This window comes from Neomonachus schauinslandi, chromosome 7 (assembly GCF_002201575.2).
Source record: "Neomonachus schauinslandi chromosome 7, ASM220157v2, whole genome shotgun sequence".
NCBI classification, from domain to species: Eukaryota; Metazoa; Chordata; class Mammalia; order Carnivora; family Phocidae; genus Neomonachus; species Neomonachus schauinslandi.
This window is the reverse complement of record NC_058409.1, coordinates 100,932,559-100,953,024: the sequence shown is the minus strand read 5'-3', so window position 1 is coordinate 100,953,024 and position 20,466 is coordinate 100,932,559. Positions and strand designations below refer to the sequence as shown.

Sequence of the window (20,466 nt, the reverse complement as noted above, 5' to 3'; positions counted from 1 at the left end):
CATTAAGTAATATTCCAAACATTCTGCAATGTTTTTATTATATATATGTAGACACACATTTTTAAAAAATATATATATAATGTGAGACAATTGAATCCCCAAATTAGAGGTACTAATGTATAGTGTGTTCAAAGAAAGATTGTGCAAGGAAGGAAGTGAAAGGTGTCTCTGAGGAGGAGATATGCTTTGTGCTGAACTTTGAAAACAGGAAAATTTGGTTTGGGCAGTTGGAAAGAAGTTACAGAAGAAAAACAAAGGCATTCCAAGGTGGGGATGCATTAATAAAGGAATGGAATGAAGGATAAGGTGGTGGGTGTTGAGAGACCATAAAGAGATCAAACTGTCTAGAGGAGGGACTTGTGTTGGGTGGTAATGAGAGATGAGTAGATTGGAATAGAATTTGGTGTAGTGTAAAAAAAAAAAAAAAAAGGAAAAAGGAAACCAAGAGATTTCTGAATCGTGATTTTCTTACTGTAAAATGGGTAAGATTTGATGCTTACATCTCAGAATTGCCTTGCAAAAGCAAATGAGCTAGTATATGTGATTACAGATTTTAAGAAGTAGAATGCTGTAGTAATACCAGTTATATAATTTTGAACTCCAGGCTGAAAAGTTTGCAGTTGTGGTAGTAACTGTTAAAATAAACTCTATTCATCAAGAGCATTGTCTCTGGGGTTTTCCTTGACAGCTCTTGTAATGATTTATAATGCAGAATAATACCACTATTTCTGCCTGAGTTTTCAGTGATGGGGAGGCGTACTAAGTAAAGAGCCCTTTAAATTTTCTTTGGTTTCCATTGTTATGGAAATATGATTCTAGAGCAGATGTTTCTCTGTGAGGCCTCTGGAATGTGTTAAAAGACATTGTTGGAGGGGCGCCTGGCTGGCTCAGTAGTCAGTAGACCATGCGACTCTTGATCTCTGGGGTTGTGAGTGCAAGCCCCATGTTGGGCACAGAGATTACTTAAAACAAAACATTGTGGAGACCCGAGAGGGCTCCTAACCACATTAGACCAGAACCTGGAACAATTTGAACCTGATAATGCTGCTGAATGTCAGCACTACCAGCTCATTTATGTGTGTATGCTCTTGGCATTTAACATGCTAAGTAACACTTATTCCCTACAAAATCTGTCTTTGGATTCCAGTAATGCTACACAGTATGCATGCCATCTTTTGGAGAAAGAGACTGTTCCAGCAGCAGCATAAACCCTAGTCTTTGTACTGGGATCAAGTTAGTCTCTTGGCACAGCTGGGAGATAGTGCAGCTTTCTCCTAAAAGTGCTATTTTTAGCTGTTTCCAAGGAGATGTTCAGCATGATATTGATAATTGCATTAATCCTCAATTTACACAATCTGTGGAAGCAGCAGCTCTTTTACAGTGTTTACTGCTTAATGGGTCACTGAGTTGTGATTTGTCAGCTGAAAAAATAAAATGCCTTCCTTCAAATAATTGGCTTGAGAAATATGTTCCGGATCTCTTCCCTTTGCCAGTTCAACTTTTAGTCCTAGTTGTAAAGACACTGAGCATAGCATAACATTTAAACTTGTCAAATCACTACTTCATACACCTGAAACTAATGTAACATTGTATGTCAACTACACTTAAATAAAAAAATTTAAAAACAGGAAAAAAAAAAAGACACTGAGCTTTTCCCAGGCTGCCTGCTCAGGCTGGCCATTATTGGTAATTCCTTCTGGGTATACCGTGGATCTAAGCTTTGCCTACTGGTATCTTATTGTTCTAAATTTACCAAAGAATGATTAAACTCTTTACACACACACAAACACACACACACACATATATACACACACGAGTCTGATCTGGCAGTCTGAGTGCTTCATCTGTGTTCATAAAACATTCCTGATGAATTTGCTATGGAGAACAGATTATAGATCAGAAAGTAGCTTCAAAGAGTTAAAATAGAGGAGACTGAAAGTTCTTAAAGGATAGATATTAAACCCCAGTAACTTGATTAGTGGTTCTTCTTTAAAGAATTTTTGTTTTTGAAATAACCTTTCTAAAATATTTTAAAGACCTTTAGGACCTGTGTTGCATTTATTCATATGATCATGTAATTTTCTCCTTTAACTTATTAATATGGTACCTGGCATTAATATATCTTCTAACGTCAAACTAACTTTTCATTTCACTGTTAGAACATTATTGGTCAATTATGCATGATGTGTGTGTGTGAATTTAAAATTGGCAATGAGGGCGCCTGGGTGGCTCAGTCGTTAAGCGGCTGCCTTCGGCTCAGGTCATGATCCCAGAGTCCTGGGATCGAGTCCCACATTGGGCTCCCTGCTCAGCAGGAAGCCTGCTTCTCCCTCTCCCACTCCCCCTGCTTGTGTTCCTGCTCTCGCTGTCTCTGTCTCTGTCAAATAAATAAATAAAATCTTAAAATAAAATAAAATAAAATTGGCAATGAATTTGCTATTACAGAGTTTTAAATTTACCTTAATTGAAATTGTTTTATAATTTTGAAATATTATTTTTTTCATACCCCTTTCACCCATGTCTCCCACTCCCTAACCCTGCCTCTGGCAATGGTCAGTCTGTTCTCTGTATCTATGAGCGTGGGACTTTTTGTGTGTTTTGTTGTTTAGAATCCACATATCAAAGAAATCATAAGATATTTGTCTTTCTTTTATTGACTTACTTCACTTAGGGTAATGCCCTCTAGATCCATCCATGTTATTGCAAATGGCAGGATTTCATCTTTTTATGGCTGAATAGTACTCTGTGTGTGTGTGTATACAGCACAATTTTTTTTAACTAGGCAAAGGACTTTATTAACCTTGTTTCAAAGTTTATTCCCAGGCTGCTTCACCTTAATTAGCTGCAAAAAATGAATTGTATAGAAGCAAAAACTGAAAAGAGCTGCAGTGTCCAAGGGGCTTGGGCTTAAAAATATTAGAGATCCTGGGGCGCCTGGGTGGCTCAGTCGTTAAGCGTCTGCCTTCAGCTCAGGTCATGATCCCAGGGTCCTGGGATCGAGCCCCGCATCGGGCTCCCTGCTCCATGGGAAGCCTGCTCCTCCCTCTCCCACTCCCCTGCTTGTGTTCCTGCTCTCGCTAACTCTCTCTCTGTGTCAAATAAATAAATAAAATCTTTAAAAAAAAAAAATTAGAGATCTAGATTTATCAGATCCATGAACAAAATTTTTAAAAAGCAGTCATAATATAAAATAGCAGCTCCCAGGGCGCCTGGGTGGCTCAGTCGTTAAGCGTCTGCCTTCGGCTCAGGTCGTGATCCCAGGGTCCTGGGATCCAGCCCCGCATCGGGCTCCCTGCTCAGTGTGGAGCCTGCTTCTCCCTCTCCCTCTGCTGCTCCCCCGTTTATGTGCTCTTTCTCTCTCTCAAATAAATAAAATCTTTTAAAAAAATAAAATAGCGGCTCCCAATAACTTCTTTAAGTTTTATCTTCAGAAGTTGACTCAGGGGGCACCTGGGTGGCTCAGTCGTTAAGCATCTGCATTCGGCTCAGGTCACAATCCCAGGGTCCTGGGATCAAGCCCCACATCGGGCTCCCTACTCTGCAGGAAGCCTGCTTCTCCTTCTCCCACTCCCCCTGCTTGTGTTCCCTCTCTCGCTGCGTCTCTCTCTCTCAAATAAATAAAATCTTAAAAAAAAAAAAAAAAAAGTTGACTCAGTTCAGTTTGCTTCATTCTTGGCAGCTTCATTAGAATTCTCCACAAGATCTGGAACTTCATCACTCTCATCCTCTCCAATGGAAAAGTGGTGCTTTTCCATCTGTAGATTGTTTGAGCAGAACTTCAGCCAGTCTTCTTAAACTAGTCAGACTGTCTTCACCAAATTGGTGTAAGACAGTAGCATTTCTGTCAGCTCCTGTCTCAGCAGGGCCTGGAACGGTGAAAGTGTTCACTTCCCGGGTTGCCTGAACTTTTGGGTTGTTAAAGTGGATCAGTGTTCCATGGTTTGTGAACATACTCATTTCTTCAATACCAGAGATATTGTTTACTCCTAACTTCTTTAAGGAGAACTGAAGTTATTTATCATCTGCTGTAGCTGTTTTCTGAGCTGCCTTCTTTCATCGAGCTGTTCCTTTCCCACCACTGCACACTTGCGCTTACAGTTTGGTGAGTTTCTCTTGGTTCATGATAGTTTCTTTCATCCTGTTGGACTGGAAATGGGAGCGAGCAGGGGACTAGGGTTGGTAGGGCTGGCGTTCAGGGGGTCTCAGGCAGACCAGCTGAAATTAGCTGCATGGGCGGCAGCTAGAGGGAGGCTGGATGTGATGGCTGCACCACCATTTCTTTATCCCTTCATCCATGGACAGATGCTTAGGTTGTTTCCATATCTTGGCTGTTGTAAATAATGCTGCAGTGAGCTAAGGGTGCATATATCTTTTCAAATTAGTATTTTCATTTTCTTCAGCTAAATACCCAGAAGCTGGGTCATATGGTAGTTCCTTTTTTAATTTTTTTTTTTTAAGTAGGCTCCATGCCCAGCATGAAGTCTAATGTGGGCTTGAACCCAACGACCCTAAGAATAAGACATGAACTGAGATCAAGAATCGGATGTTTAACCAACTGAGCCACCCAGGCACCCCTATTTAATTTTTTAAGGAACCTCCAAACAGTTTTCCATAGTGACTGTGCCAATTTACGTTCCCACCAACAGTGCACAGGGTTTCCCTTTTTTCCACATCCTCACCAACACTTGTTATTTCTAGTCTTTTTTATAATAACCATTCTAACAAGTGTGAGGTGGTATTTCATCATGGTTTTGATTTGCACTTCCCTGATGATTAATGATATTGAACATCTTTTCATGTAACTGTTGGCCATCTGTATGTCTTCTTTGGAAAAATGTCTATTCACACCCTCTGCCCATTTTTTAATCAGATTGGTTTTTTTGCTGTTAAGTTGTATGAGTTCTTTATATATACCCCTTATCAGGTATATGATTTGCAAATATTTTCTCCTAGTCAGTAGGTTGCCTTTTCATTTTGTTGATGGTTTCCTTTGCTGTGCAGAAGATTTCAGTTTGATGTGGCTCCATGTGTTTATTTTTGCTTTTGTTGCCTTTGCTTTTGGTGTCAGGTTCAGAAAATCATCAAGACCGGTCAAGGAGCTTACTGCCTATGTGTTCTTCTAGAATTTTTTATGGTTTCAGCTCTTATGTTAAAGTCTTTAATCCATTTTGAGTTAATTTTTGTGTACAGTATGAGACAGTGGTCCAGTTGCTTTTACAGTGTGGCTGTCCAATTTTCCCAGCACCATCTATTGAAGAGACTATTCTTTCCCCGTTGTATATTCTTGGCTCTTTTATCATAAATTAATTGATGGCACATGCATGGGTTTATTTCTGGCCTCTCTATTCTGTTCCATTGATCTATGCATCAGTTTTTATGCTAATATCACACTATTTTAATTACTATAGCTTTGTAATGTAGTTTGAAATCAGGCACCTTGGGGCCTCCAGCTTTGTTCTTCTTTGTCAGGGTTGCTTTGGCTATTTGGGGTTAAAATCACTTTTTTTATTTGAGTCTAGTTGACATACTATGTTGCATTAGTTTCAGGTGTACAACATAGTGATGCAACATGGTTATATGTTATGCTATGTTCACCGCAAGCGTAGCTCCCATCTGTCTCCATATATCACTATTATACTGTCATTGACTGTATTCCTTATGCTGTGCCTTTTATTCCCATGACTTACGCATTCTGTAACTGAAAGCCTATATTTCCCTCTCCCCTTCACTCATTTTGCCCAACCCCCAGCCCCCTACCTGCTGGCAGCTGTCAATTTGTTCTCTGTATTTATAGGTCTGATTCTGCTTTTTGTTTGTTTATTCATTTGTTTTTGTTTGTTTAGGTTCCACTTATGAGTGAAATCATATGGTATTAGTCTTTCTCAGTCTGACACCCAGGCGCCTTCATTGGATGCTTGTAACCAAGACTTTGAATCTTGACTGGGGCAAAGAAAAGGAAATAGTTAGAATTTATTTGCTACTATTACAGTCCTGTATTGGCCAGATTCTTCCACTAAAAGATAATTAATGCTTTCTTGCTTCTTGACTTAACAGAGTTGCCTTGAGTCCTGCCCTTTTTCTTAGCCTGTGTTTTAGGCCTCCCAGTGATTCTGTGAGCCCCAATATCTTTCCAGTGAGTCAATCCTCTAATTTTTTTTTTTTTACCTAAAATAGTCTTTTTGCTTGCATCCAGAAATCCTGATAGCATAGAACATTATGATCCAAGCACCTCTGTCCTAAATAGTACTAAGTAAATGTGACTACATTCTTATATTTTGATTCCCATCACCACCACCCATGTTATTTTTTGTATTCCCTTAGAATAGCCCATTATCTAAAAAATAAAAATGAAAAAGTAAATAAAAATGAATTACTGTATCTGCTGTACATCTGGCACATAGTAGATACCATAAAAATGAGATTCATTTTATACCTACCTTTTAGTTTCTTCACTGAGATTCATCATCTAGAGTATGGTAATGAGGCACTTGGGAAACACCCTTGTCTCGCCAGCATATTTACAAATCTACGGAGACATAGTATTTTTACTTTGGTTCCTAATCTTAAGAGTACCAATTATTTAGGCTCCAGGCTTCTCCTGTGCATGAAATTCCCTGCTAACTATATTTCCTTCCTTTGAAGTTTTCATTTAGCCAGAAGCTTCAAGAATGAAGGTAGAGATTTTTGGATTCTCTCTCTCTCTCCCTCTCTTTTTTTGAAGCTCTTTCAAAAGGAGGCAGGCAGTCACTTGTGCCAGTTCTGCTCATGCCGACCATATTGCTAAGACGTTCAGGGCTGAGAGCACACAGGGACTCGGCATGTGCCATCTTGGCTCTGCAGAATAACATTCATTCTGCCTGCCTTTGAGTATGATGGGTGTTTGGCCATCTGTGTGAATGTCTGAGTTGTTAGAAGCAGCTCAGAAACGAGAGACGTATCTGGCTTTCTTCAAACCTCCCAGGAGTAGCCTGCCCTGACCCTGCAGGTGAAGTTTGCTCCCTGTGGTGCGCTCTGTCAGCGCCCTCGCCAGCTTCTGCATCACAGAAACCACTTCTTTTTTTTTTTTTTTTTTTTTTTACAGAAAAGTAATAGCTCATTTCTTGAGCCCTTATTTACCAGGCACTGTATTAGGAGCTCTACGTATATTATCACATTAGTCCATAAAACTATAAAACCTCGTATTTTAGATAAAAGTAACCAAGGCTTAGAAAGATCTGCAACTTGTCCAAGATCATTCATTTATTTTTTGAAAGATTTTATTTATTTATTTGGCAGAGAGAGAGATAGCAAGAGAGGGAGCACAAGCAGGGGGAGTGGGAGAGGGAGAAGCAGGCTTCCCGTGGAGCAGGGAGCCCGATGTGGGGCTCGATCCTGGGACCCTGGGATCATGACCTGAGCTGAAGGCAGATGCTTAACGACTGAGCCACCCAGGCACCCCAAGATCATTCATTAAATAAGTAGCAGATTCAGAATTTGAATTTATGGTGGCATACATGCCATTGGGCATGGTGTTTAGTTTCATTTTGAGTAAACAGAAATTAAGTGATACCTGAATTGCTATTCCTTGCAAAAGATATAAACATAGGGAACCTAGGTTTTGTGTTTTAAATCTCAGGCATGTGATTAGCCAGATGGCCATGTGTTTCTCTATATCTGTTTGAGATTTAGATAAAACTGACCCAGTTCTCAAAGGTCAAGTTGAAAAAAACAAAAGTCAAGTTGCTGCATGTTAAGTAGCCTAATGAAAGTTAACCTTTTTATTCACTTATACTGTGGGAAATGATGTAATTGTCGGATCTCTTGCAGAAGAGAAGAGAAGAGAGCACTAGACTAAAGGAGGAGGGAAATGTGCAGTTTAAGAGAGGAGGTAAGGCACCTGTCTCAGCACTGATGTCTGGTCATCCTGATTCCTCCTGCTGTCTTGGAGTGTGAAGAAACACCAGAAACATTTGGAAACAACTAGCAAACCTAAACTGCTAACAGTACATTGTTGCTTCCCAACACCTTGGAATTTGATTTTCCACCAGGTCCAGATCATTCTCACCTGACGGTGACCAATTACCATGTCTCTTCGCAGAGGCATACTTTTTCTTTTCTCTAATCCACTATAGAACCAGAAGGTAGGAGGGCAGACTTCTCAGCTGATGCTTTGGAAAACTAACCTGGAATGTTAAAAGGCTGTTTACCTCATTGATGTAAAAGCAGGGTCCCACTTACTTACTTGCAGCAATGCTGTAAAAACTGGCCCAGTGGTTCCAACATGGCCTAGGAAAGTATTTTGCCTGTACTTTGGTCTTTCATGTACCTTTTTCTTCGGCTGCCTTAAGTAGAGAGATGTTCTCCATTTCCTTCTGTGTTTCTTAACATTTGCTTAGGAATAATTTGAGTTCATTCAGTTGATTTGGGGGAACTGTTTGATCTTATAATAGCCTTCTATCACATGTAAAGTGTATATGCTTTAGAAACATACCAAAATTGGGACGCCTGGGTGGCTCAGTCGGTTAAGCCTCTGCCTTCAGCTCAGGTCATGATCCTGGGGTCCTGGGATCGAGTCCCACATCAGGCTCCTAGCTCAGTGGGGACCCTGCTTCTCCCTCTGCCTGCCCCCCTCCCCGCTTGTGCTCTCTCTCTCTGACAAATAAATAAAATCTTAAAAAAAAAAAAAAAGAAATATATCGAAATGTATATGCTTTAGAAAACTAGAAGTAGTAACATTTTCCCCTAGTTATTTTTTAGATTTAAAATTTTTTTCTTATATCTTGTTTAGCAATCATCACTTTTTTTTTCCTACGTACTAATGGTTCTGATTTTGAAAGCGTATCTCTTGTATTTTATTGTTAAATATTTCAAACCTGAGAAAGGAGTGAACAGGCAATTTTATTTTTTTTATTTTTTTAAAGATTTTATTTATTTGAGAGAGAGAGAATGAGAGAGAGCACATGAGAGGGGGGAGGGTCAGAGGGAGGAGCAGACTCCCTGCCGAGCAGGGAGCCCAGTGCGGGACTCGATCCAGGGACTCCAGGATCATGACCTGAGCCGAAGGCAGTTGCTTAACCAACTGAGCCATCCAGGCACCCCAGGCAATTTTCTTTTAGTGCCCTGACCATAATTCTTTGTGTGGCAATGAGTAAATAAATTTATCACCATTTCCTCTTTTAAGGTGTTTAGTCAACCACTGATTTTTACATTGTTGCTCTTAGCTCCATAAAATGTCTCTCCAGACATTTCAGGGAAGCAGTTTTGGCCAGGTTAACTCCATGAAAGCATAATATCCTTAATGAAAATACATACGTAGAATTTTTGTCTTTATCCTAAGCCATTAATCCTAGACTTTAGTTTCTTTCATCTGTCCAGTTCTCTAATCCTCTTTCATTATTCCTTACTAAATTGATAAGCCAAATGAAAGTTAAACATACAGAACATTCTGCTTGAGACCTTTGTTCTGTGAATGGAAAGCTGTGCATTCTGAGATACTATGGAATACATAAATACAGGGAATAAAATCATAATGACCTTTCATCTTTTACCTTATCCTCAGATTATATAGAAGCTGAGAGTTCTTATAGTCAAGCCCTTCAGATGTGCCCATCCTGCTTCCAGAAAGACAGGTCTATTCTGTTTTCAAATAGAGCTGCTGCAAGGATGAAACAGGTATGTATCTTTGAGCTTTTCTTTTTAAGAAGCACATGAACTTGCAGTGTTTTCATAGGGTAGCTTCTGTTTCAAACTAGCAGAGGGGCTGCGACTCTTGATCTTGGGGTTGTGAGTTTGAGCCCCATTTTGAGTATAGAGATTCATTAAAAATAAAATCTTTTTAAAAAAGAGAAGAAAAGGGGCTTAAAGTTGCTGCCTCCCTTTTCCTGCGCATGTATTTCCCTGATGTAAAGGGCATAGGAAAGATAGAAAAGTATTTTGAAAAACCTGAGTCAGGGGGCGCCTGGGTGGCTCAGTCGTTAAGCATCTGCCTTCGGCTCAGGTCATGATCCCAGGGTCCTGGGATCGAGTCCCGCATCGAGCTCCCTGCTCCACGGGAAGGCTGCTTCTCCTTCTCCAACTACCCCCCTGCTTGTGTTCCCTCTCTCGCTGTCTCTCTCTCTGTCAAATAAATAAATAAAATCTTCAAAAAAAAAAAAAATCTGAGTCAGATTACTGCGAACATTCCTTATTAGAGTCTCTGATTGAACATTTTCATTGGAGGAAGGCTGACAAAGTCTCCACCAAACTAAGGCAGGTTAATGAAGCAAAAAGCCAAGTAGTACATGTTCTAGAATAGCTGCAGCTGCTTATTTTAAGTCTCTGGAATTCTCGATAAAGATTCAAAGGGAGAGGGAAACACCGATTAAAACTCTGGACTTGAAATGCTTATTGCTAGGATTCTGATTCTCTGTCGAAAGTGTGGACACAGGGAGAAATGTCCAACAGTTGGGATGAGAGGTGCCCCTAAATGTAAAATAGGTGTCAGGGAAAGTTCAAGAGCATTTTGTATTTCCAAAGGATTGAGAACCGAGTATAACAGAGTTAATGGAGGCTAATGTGCGTTGTATTGGTTTTGTACCATGTTGGTACTAAAAGTTAGGTTTGGGGGCACCTGGGTGGCTCAGTTGGTTAAGTGTCTGCCTTGGGCTTAGGTCATGATCTCAGGGTCCTGGTGTTAGAGGATCGCAGGGTTCTTGTCTCATGGAGTCAAAGAATGAATCTCGCGGACACAAAAGGGTGAAGTGAAGTGAAAGTTTATTAAGTGAAGGTGAGAGCAGAAAGCAAAGAAGAAGCTCTCTAGAGGGAGAGGGGTCCTGACAGGGTTGCTACAGGGCTTTTAGTGCAGTCTTTTATTGAGAACTGACCAGGAAGCTTGTGGCCTTGAGCTTCTTGTGCCATCTTGGTTTGAGCATGGACTATTGATAGCGTCCTTAATGACTTAATTCTTTGAGGTTTGGCCATTTTCTATGATGCAGTGTAGCCACCAAAGAAAAGTACTCCCTAACATCGGAGGCCAGGTGGTCAGGTTTCCTTATTCCTTGTTCACTCTGGCTTAGCACTTCTTCCTGCCGGGAATAGTTTCAGAGCCCAGCCAGGGGCCCCCTACTTCTCCCTGCCTATACCTTAACCTTATTTACTGGGAGTGAGCACCACATTGGGCTCCCAGCTCAGTGGGGAGCCTGCTTCTCCCTCTGCCATGCCCACCCTCACCCCTTCCTGTGCTTGCCCATGGGCGCCCTGTCTTTCTCTCTCTCTCTCTCAAAATATTTTTTTGAAATAAATAAAAATAAAAGTTTGTTGTTGATTTGTCTACTTAGTCAACATAGTCCTATTTAGTCAACATAGTCAATTTTAATGGATTGAAATTATGTGAAAGTTTTGGGGGGAAAAAATACCGCTTGTTTAAATATGGCTATTTATATCCAAAGGACAAAGAGTAGTTTATTTAGCATACCTTTAAGCAGCCACAAAGCAAGGTCAGGGGCACCTGGGTGGCTCAGTCGTTAAGCGTCTGCCTTCGGCTGAGGTCATGATCCCTGGGTCATGGGATCGAGCCTGGGATCGGGTCCTGGGATCAAGCCCCGCATCGGGCTCCCTGCTCCACAGGAAACCTGCTTCTCCCTCTCCCTCTCCCACTCCCCCTGCTTGTGTTCCCTCTCTGGCTGTGTCTCTCTGTCAAATAAATAAATAAAAATCTTAAAAAAAAAAAAAAAAGCAAGGTCAAGATTGGTTAAGTGGGTTTTTTGTTTGTTTATATCAGGTATTTATATCACTTTCTCTAGTTGCCTGAAATTCTCTAGTGCCTCTACCAAAGTCACTTTTGATGACTAGGTTTTTTTTTTAAAGGGGTGGGATGGGGAATACTTGAATAATTGGACATGAGGAAAGGGTTTGTTTTGTTTGTATGTCTAAACTTGTATGTTTTATTATTGGATACAGTTTCTAAGGTGAAGTATTTTTAGAGTGATTCATATGGAATGCGAGAAGAAATAATTCTAGAATATACAAACACATTTTGTGTTAGAATAAAATAGGGGCGCCTGGGTGGCTTAGTCGGTTAAGCATCTTCCTTCAGCTCGGGTCATGATGCCAGGGTCCTGGGATCAATCCCCACTCAGAGGGGAGCCTGCTCCTCCCTCTCCCTCTGCCATTTCCCTGCTTGTGCTCTCTGGCTCGCTCGCTCTGTCAAATAAATATAATCTTTAAAAAAAAAACAATTGTTTTAAGTTTACATAGAACAATATTCATTAACATATTCTACCACTTATCTGAATTCACACTTAGTTGGAAAAAATCTTACCTTTTGCTTTTGCTTCTTGGAGACATCTTGTCACATTCTCAAACTGGAAACTGACATTATGAAATGAGATCAAGGATATCTTCAATTTCAGGAAAAGGCCCATTTGGCTCCTGGGATTTGGAATTCTTTGTTTCCACAGTTGACAAGTTACTGATTGGGTTGAGCTAGCGTAATCGACCAGTTCTTAAATTAGGAAAATGTATATGGTCTTGCTGGTCTTTTGTCTGTCACATCTGAGGAGAACTCAGAAGAGAATTGTTCTGTGACTGTTTCCTATACGAAGGATAGGTTTGTTGGTGCATGTTTTGTTTTGTTTTATTCTTTTAAGTTGTACTCTTAATATTTTAAGAAAACTCTATAGTTAGAGACATAAAAACTTCCAGGATTAAAGCACTGAAGTGATTTAAGGAGCATATTCTGAGTTTTTCAAGAAGTGGTGGGTTAACTGCTTTAAGAAAAATTTCTGAAAGGCACATGCAGGCTCAGCAGCCCTGCCTGACTGAGTGACCCTGACCAAACTTTACATTTCACATCTGGGGAGAAAAGGCAAACTGGAGTTACGGCAGAGTTTCTGCTCTAAGCTTGGCTGTACAAGAGCAGACAAAGCCCTAAAAGTATAGACCCTAAGTTTTTAAACTTGTCCTTATATCTTATATACATTGTGGTGTGTGTATCTTATGTAAGTTATGAAAGGATGGTAAATAGGTTCTGATTTTTTTTATACATGGCACTTTGGAGACTAACACTCTTAGCAGCAGATAATACCTGAGGGGTTAGTAGACTACGACCTCAAACAAAGGATTCCACAGTAAAATACCGTAATTCCTTGATCTGCAGAGGCTGATTATTGATAAGATGCACTGCAACTTAGTGCTCTCTTAGGGGCACAAAGAATACCACCACAAGTGTACACATAAGTTATAAAGATTTACTCCTATTTCAGAAACTTTAAAATATGAAATTGTGTGTCTTAGATTTATAGAAATATGGTAAATTGGGAAAATACTGACTTACCCAAAGTTATACAGATTTCTTTACTACAGGACTTCATAGAGCTTTTAATATGTGAATTGGTAATGATCAACATTGGAAGAGGTATGATATAGTTAGTGCCTCCCAGATGACTCTGGAACCTTTTTTGTTTGTTATGGGTAAAATGCAAATAACCTAAAATTTACCATTTTAACTGTTTTAAACGATACAATTCAGTACCATTAAATATGTTCACAATATTTTGCAGCCATCACCACTATCTGGTTCTAGAACTTTTTCATGACCCCAAAAGGAAATCCTGTACTCATGATAGTCACTCCCCATCCTGAAATTTTGACTGAATTCTGAAACTCAGTTTGATAGACATTGCTCTAAAATACTGTTCAAAATATTTAGTATTTTCTACAGTAGCCATTATGGGAAGTATTGAACATTTATTCTTTTTCTTTTTCTTTTTTTTTAAGATTTATTTATTTATGGGGCGCCTGGGTGGCTCAGTCGTCAAGCGTCTTCCTTCAGCTCAGGGCATGATCCCGGGGTCCTGGGATCGAGCCCTGCATTGGGCTCCCTGCTCGGCAGGAAGCCTGCTTCTCCCTCTCCCACTCCCCCTGCTTGTGTTCCCTCTTTCACTATCTCTCTCTCTGTCAAATAAATAAATAAAATCTTTAAAAAAAAAATGTATTTATTAGCGTATGTGCACGCATGTGAGGGGTGGGGCAGAGCAAAAAACAATACCCCTTGTTTAAATATGGCTATTTATATCCAAAGCACAAAGAGTAGATCTCCTGCTGAGCATGAAGCCCAATGCAGGGCTCAATCTCACAACCCTGAGATTATGACCTGAGCCAAAGTCAGTAGTTGGATGCTCAACTGACTAAGGCACCCAGACACCCCTGTTGAACATTTATTTGAATTAACATTTCTGTATATTGTAGAAAACTTCTAATTTGGGGAAAATAGACATTTTAGAGCTTCAGGGGCCAAATAGCAAATTAGTGTCAGAGCTGGAATTACAATCTAGTTCTTTAGACATCCAGTGTTCTTCTCCCTGTGCCGTGCTTCTAGATTGAGCAAGGTAAATTAGATATCTTATTTCATGGATTGTTTTCTATTTTTGTTTTATCAATGGATAAATTAAGATTTATAACCAAGGGGCGCCTAGGTGTTTCAGTCAGTTAAGTGTCCATCTCTTGGTTTCAGCTCAGGTCATAATTTCAGGGTCCTGGGATTGAGCCCTGCCTTGGGCTCAGAGCTGAGCTCAGAGTCTGTTGGAGATTATCTCCCTCTTCCTCTGCTCCTGCCCCTGCTTGCTCTCTCTCTTTCTCTGTCAAATAAATAAATAAAATCTTAAAAAAAAAAAAAGATTTGTAACAGAAACTAATGACAAACCACACTGTGTCTATGATGGACCATCTGTATACTTTCTAGAAGATACCACTTTGGGTGTGATAATATAACAGCTAGCCAAGGAGAAGAGTTATGAACAGTTACTCATATTCAGTCATTTGCCCTGCTTATTGATCATAATGGGTCTCAGTATCAGCGTTCTTTTTTTTCTTTTCGAAGAGTTTATTTATTTGACAGAGAGATAGAGCAGGAACACAGCAGGGGGGAGTGGGAGAGGGAGAAGCAGGCTTCCCACCAAGTAGGGAGCCCGATGCGGGGCTCAATCCCAGGACCCTGGGATCATGACCTGAGCGTTTAACGACTGAGCCACCCAGGCGCCCCTCAGTATCAGCATTCTAATGGTGAAGTGCCTTGGAAATGTAATAGGTCAATTGCAATAGTCTTTAAAGATGTTAGGAAGAAACTCCTTGAATAATTTGTTTCTAGGAGGCTTTCACATCAGAGCTGTCACCATACTTTGAATTTTAGCTTGGAAGTAACATGCATGTTTTCATGTGATTTCTTTAAAGAGCAATTGTGCATCTCCATAAGCAGTTATTAATGATCAACTTATGTCATTGAGCCTTCGGGCCATTAAGATTGAACTAGGGTGACACATACTAATGTTATGTTTCATTTTAGGACAAGAAAGAGATGGCCATCAGTGATTGCAACAAAGGTACAACTTTTTAGTCTTGTTATATGTTAACATACAAGAGCATTACCTCAGCTGGACAAATAGATGTATGTAGTTGACCCTTGAACAACATGGGTTTGAACTGCATGGATCTACTTATACATGGATTTTTTTTTTTTTTTTCTGAATAAATACAACAAAGAACCCTAAATGTGTGGGGATACAGTGGGGATATTTTAAGAAAATCTTATGATTTTCTTAATAACATTTTCTTTTCTCTAGTTTCCATTACTGTAAGAATACAGTATATAATACACAGAACATACATAGTACGTGTTAACTCTCCGTTACTGGTAAGGCTTCAGGTCAACAGTAGGCTATTAGTAATCAAGTTTTGGGGGAGTCAAAAGGTATATGTGGATTTTTGGCTGCGTGGGGGTTGGGGGTCAGCACCCCTAACACCCCCTCCCCCTCGCATTGTTCAAGGGTCAGCCATATTTGTATATGTGTATACCCTTACTCTGGGACTTTTAAAGAAGAAGTTTTATAGTTCAGCCTTCTTAGAGGTGCTGTGTAGTAGTCATCTTCACATAAACATGCGTTTGAATGGATAGTTCTCTCAGTTTATCCTGTATTAGTAAATATGTGAAGAAAAATTCAAAGCTGCCTTGGCAACAGAAACTCGTGGAACAGAATTTGCTTCCTGTAGTGTCTAAATTACTTTCCTTGGGGATTGAAATTGAAGATCTTAGGTGCTGCTAGGGCGTCTGGATCTGTGTGTTCGGGGCGGGGGCTGTAGCCGCGGGGAGGGGCAGCTTCTGTTAGGGAATTGGTACTCTCTTCACGTGCAGAAATTCTTCCAGACCCATTTGTCATCATTTTAATTACCTTTTCAGGTTCCACACAATGAACCGAGACTTTGCTCTCTGATACCTGAGTTCCATTACAGTCTTTTCATCCCACCAACTTAGAGAGACGCTCCCAGCCATAGGATCTCTTTTGGGGCTTTGGTTGGTTGCTTGCTTGGTTTGGTTTTTATCCAGAGATTTCCTGATGGCCAGATCCTTGTCTTGCCTTTCTGCCCAGCTTGGTTTTGGAGAACACACATAATCACTTTTCCTTGCATCCTGCTACTCTTCCATCTTTGGATAATATTTTCTCAGAATTGAAGAGTTAGAAAGAACCTTGTATGTATCTGGTCCTACTCCTGCTCAGCATGAATTCCTCTCCTTTTTTTTTTTCTTTACATTAATTAATCACCTCTGTTGGCTTTCTTTCTTTATAGTTGGTATTTCTTGGTATCTGAATGAAACTGTTAGTACCTTTGAATCTAGCGAAGTACTTTTGATCTATTATATGTTGGGCTGGAACTAATTCTGAATGTGCTATTTTGTTTGGAGGAAGGTGTTTAACCTTAATTTATGTGAGACGTGTGGCTCAAGTTTAAATTAGGCTCGAGTTTAAATTAGGAACAAGTTACTGATGTTCAGACCTCTTTTTCTGTAACCAAATCATGAGAAAATGCCTTGTAAGCCTGATTACCAAGGCATACACTAGGAAACATAGTTCATTTCTAGCTGTACCCCCAAGTGTAGGAGCCTTGCCCAGAAAATGAGAGGAAGTGGAGGAAAGTGTTTTCGAGGTTGGTTTTGGGATTTGCTTAAACTAATACTCATGTGCTTATACATAGTCATTATGGGCTGCGTACCTTGTACCCACAGGCAAAATCATTGACAGTAGTATGGTTTATTTGTATTAAGGTCCCTTCCCCCCCTCACTCCAGTACTCCAGACACAGTTCACAAACCTTCAGAGGACTTAACAGCATCTTCCTGAGGTCATATTGGAGCTCGTTAGCACTAGTCACATGGAATAATATTTAATACCACTCACCTTAGACTCTTCAGCTTTGGCATAAAGTTAAAGTTCATTCTCTTCATATGGATTGGGAAAGAAAATCACATGTTTAGGATGCTATGTTGATTTTAGAGGTTTTTATAAAGTGATCTTGGAACAAGTTCTTTCTCTTCAATATATATTTGCATTGTTAGAAATTATCCACTAGTTGAAAAGGAGGCAGTATCTGGGTGAAAATGTAAATTAGGGGTTGACTTTTTTAAAAGATATAATAGAAGTCACTGGAGAACTTTTCCTGTGGATATTATGATATTGCAGTTGGGGATATTTTAAGAGAATATGATGTACCAGACTAAGGGGAGGTTGACTGCATGTAAAGTTGAAATGTTAGGGATTTGGGTTCCTTCAGAAAACCTTCTCCTGAACCAGTATCCCGCCCGCCCCCCCAAACTACTGTACCATTTCTCTGATCCTCTTCATCACAACAGTAATCTATACTTGCTGTGTCTACTTTGTCTTCTCCCATTCTCTCCTCATTCCATATCCACTAGGCTTCTGTTCCATGCCACTGGAAACTCATCTTGTAAACATCACCCACCACTTCATCTTGCTCAACTCAATAGTGGCTTCTCTATCCTCTCTTTACTCATCTCCCCAAAGCATTTAATACAGTGTATCATTCCTCATTTTTTTTTCTTGTTTCATTGGCTATTCCTTACTCTGTTTTGCTGGCTTCTATGTCAGCCTTGACATTTTTAAAGTCGCTAGATCTTAGTCCCACATAGAGCCCTCTTCTTTTTTTTCCCTCTATAAATTTTCCTTGTATGATCTCATCCAGTTCTGAAATGTTAAATGCCATCTACAGTTTATATCTTCAGCTCTTTCCTGTTGTCTGGACCCCCTGTATCCCATTGCAAACTTGACATCTCAATATTCTTGGATGTCTGGTAAGCATTGAAGATTTAAGGTGCCCAGAACAGACTGGGGCCTCCCCAGTCCCCTCACCCACATACCCACAAACAACTTGCAGTTCGGTTTTTTCATTCTTATAAATGGCATTACCATCCATTCACTTGCTTATTTTCTTTCTTTCATTCCACATAATTAATTAGCAAGTCCTCTGGGCTCTAGTTCAAAGACATATATTTAATGTGGCCTTTTCTCTCCCTCTCCACAACAACCAGCTTAGCCAGCAGTCTCTGTCATCCGGACCACTGCAGTAGGCTGCCAGCCACCTCACTGCTTTCATTCTTGCCCTCCACACTGCAGCCCAAGGAGTCCTTTAAAGCTCTAAATCAGATGATGTCTTTAGTCTGCTGGCAGCCATTCCTGTGCCTTCTCGTCACACTTAGGAAAAAGTGTACGCTCCTTTCCCTGGCCAGCAAGGCCTCCACGCTCTGGTCCTTGCCCATATCTTCAGCCTTACCCGTTCCCCAGCCCTGAGCCTAGTCACTAATATGCCAAGGTTGTTATTGTTTTGGAGCCTTTACTCTTGTTGGTCCCTCTTCCTGGTACACTTCTCCTTTCAAATGGCTGGCCTCCCTCAGATATTCCCTTTTCATAGTCTTCGACTGCTATCTGAAGTTACCTTATTTCCCCTTTCACTTGCATTTACTTACCTTGTTTCATTTTTTCTATATAGCGCTGTGACTGTCTGAAATTATATGCCTGTATGCTGTCTCCTCTAGCCTACTAGAATAGCTTAAAGCTTTGTGAGAAGGAGGACTTTGTCTGTCTTGTTTACCACTATACTCCAGAGATATACTGCATGAGGTACAGATATTAGGTACTAAAGAAACAGTTACTGAAAACATGAATGAATAAAAATTGAGTATATTACTTGAAGAAAAAAAGTTATGGAGCCATGACCTTGCTTTCTAACAGAAAAAAAAACAACTCAAAAGAATAGGAGAAATGCAGTACAGTTGATCCAAAACATGGGCAAAGGATGTTTAGAAGGGCAGTCATTGCTGGATAAAGGAAAGGATATTATGCATCGGTGACCTAAAGGTGTTGGAACGAAGTCTGAAGGAACAGTGAGGGTTTAGCTAAAAATGTAACCTCAGTAGTCAAGGCATAACCTCGGGTGTTGAGGCCTAGAAAAAAGAGAATGATAGCAGAGTCTGCCACCAAACTATTTTCCCTCAATTCTTTAATTTGTACCTTCAGATTCTCTCACTTTTGCACTGTGCATGAGGGCTCTGTGTTCTGGCCTGTTCCAAACTAGACAAAGGGCAAGTATGTGAAAACAGAACTTTCGTATACTACAGCCACCAAGCCAAACTCAACCTGCCACCTGCTTGTGTACAGCCCCCGAGCTGAGAATGGTTTTACATTTTTAAATGGTTGGAAATCAAAAAAGAAATATGGGGCGCCTGGGTGGCTCAGTCGTTAAGCGTCTGCCTTCGGCTCAGGTCATGATCCCAGGGTCCTGGGATCGAGCCCCGCATCGGGCTCCCTGCTTTGCGGGAAGACTGCTTCTCCCTCTCCCGCTTTCCCTGCTTGTGTTCCCTCTCTCACTGTGTCTCTCTCTGTCCTATAAATAAATAAATAAAATCTTTAAAAAAAAAAAATATTTTGTGACATAGGAAAATTATATGAAATTCAAAGTTCAGTGTCCATAAACAAAGGTTTCTTGGAGGACAGCCATCTTTATTTTCTTCTAAATGGTTTGTGGTTTCTTTTGTGCTACAGTAGCAGGGATGAGTAGTTGTGACAGAATGGTCTGTCCTGCAAAGCGGAAATTATGTGTTGCCTTGCCCTTTACGGAGAAAGTATGTCAGTGCCAGGTGTAGTCTTTGACAAATGACTCTTCCTTTTAGACCCTTGGCGGGTGGTTAATAAAGAAACACAATACAGCTGGGCACAGGCAGGCCCTTTTTCTTCATAGTAACAATGATTTCTTCTCTTTTTACAGCAATTCAGTTAAACCCCTGCTATATCAGGGCAATACTGAGAAGAGCGGAGTTGTACGAGAAAACGGACAAGCTAGATGAAGCCCTGGAGGACTATAAATCCATTTTAGAAAAAGATCCATCCATACATCAAGCAAGAGAAGCTTGCATGGTAAACCTAATTTTTAAAAAAATATTTTTTGTTCTGTTCCCTGTGTTGCTACTCATTGAATCTTAGATAATCCTCTGGGACCCGACTACCTTCCATTGGTATATTTTTAAGGGCTTATCAAAATATATGCGAGATCTAACTTTGAAGTGGTGGTCACAGACCCTCTGTGACCATGTACCATTTAATCTCCATTCTTTAAGTGTTAACTGTGTAAACCTTTAATCTGTAGGATTAATGAGAACTCAGTTTCA

General features: G+C 40.3%; 1 protein-coding gene across 1 annotated transcript in view; it reads left to right on the top strand.

Annotated features, from left to right (window-relative positions):
* Nucleotides 1-20,466, top strand: part of TTC1 (tetratricopeptide repeat domain 1) — a 49,812-nt gene that overhangs the window by 17,453 nt on the left and 11,893 nt on the right. The window contains exons 3-6 of the mRNA XM_021697881.1: nt 7,807-7,867; nt 9,539-9,651; nt 15,299-15,335; nt 20,067-20,215. Of these exons, the coding sequence (XP_021553556.1) occupies nt 7,807-7,867; nt 9,539-9,651; nt 15,299-15,335; nt 20,067-20,215 (360 nt within the window). The remainder of the gene's footprint in view (nt 1-7,806; nt 7,868-9,538; nt 9,652-15,298; nt 15,336-20,066; nt 20,216-20,466) is intronic.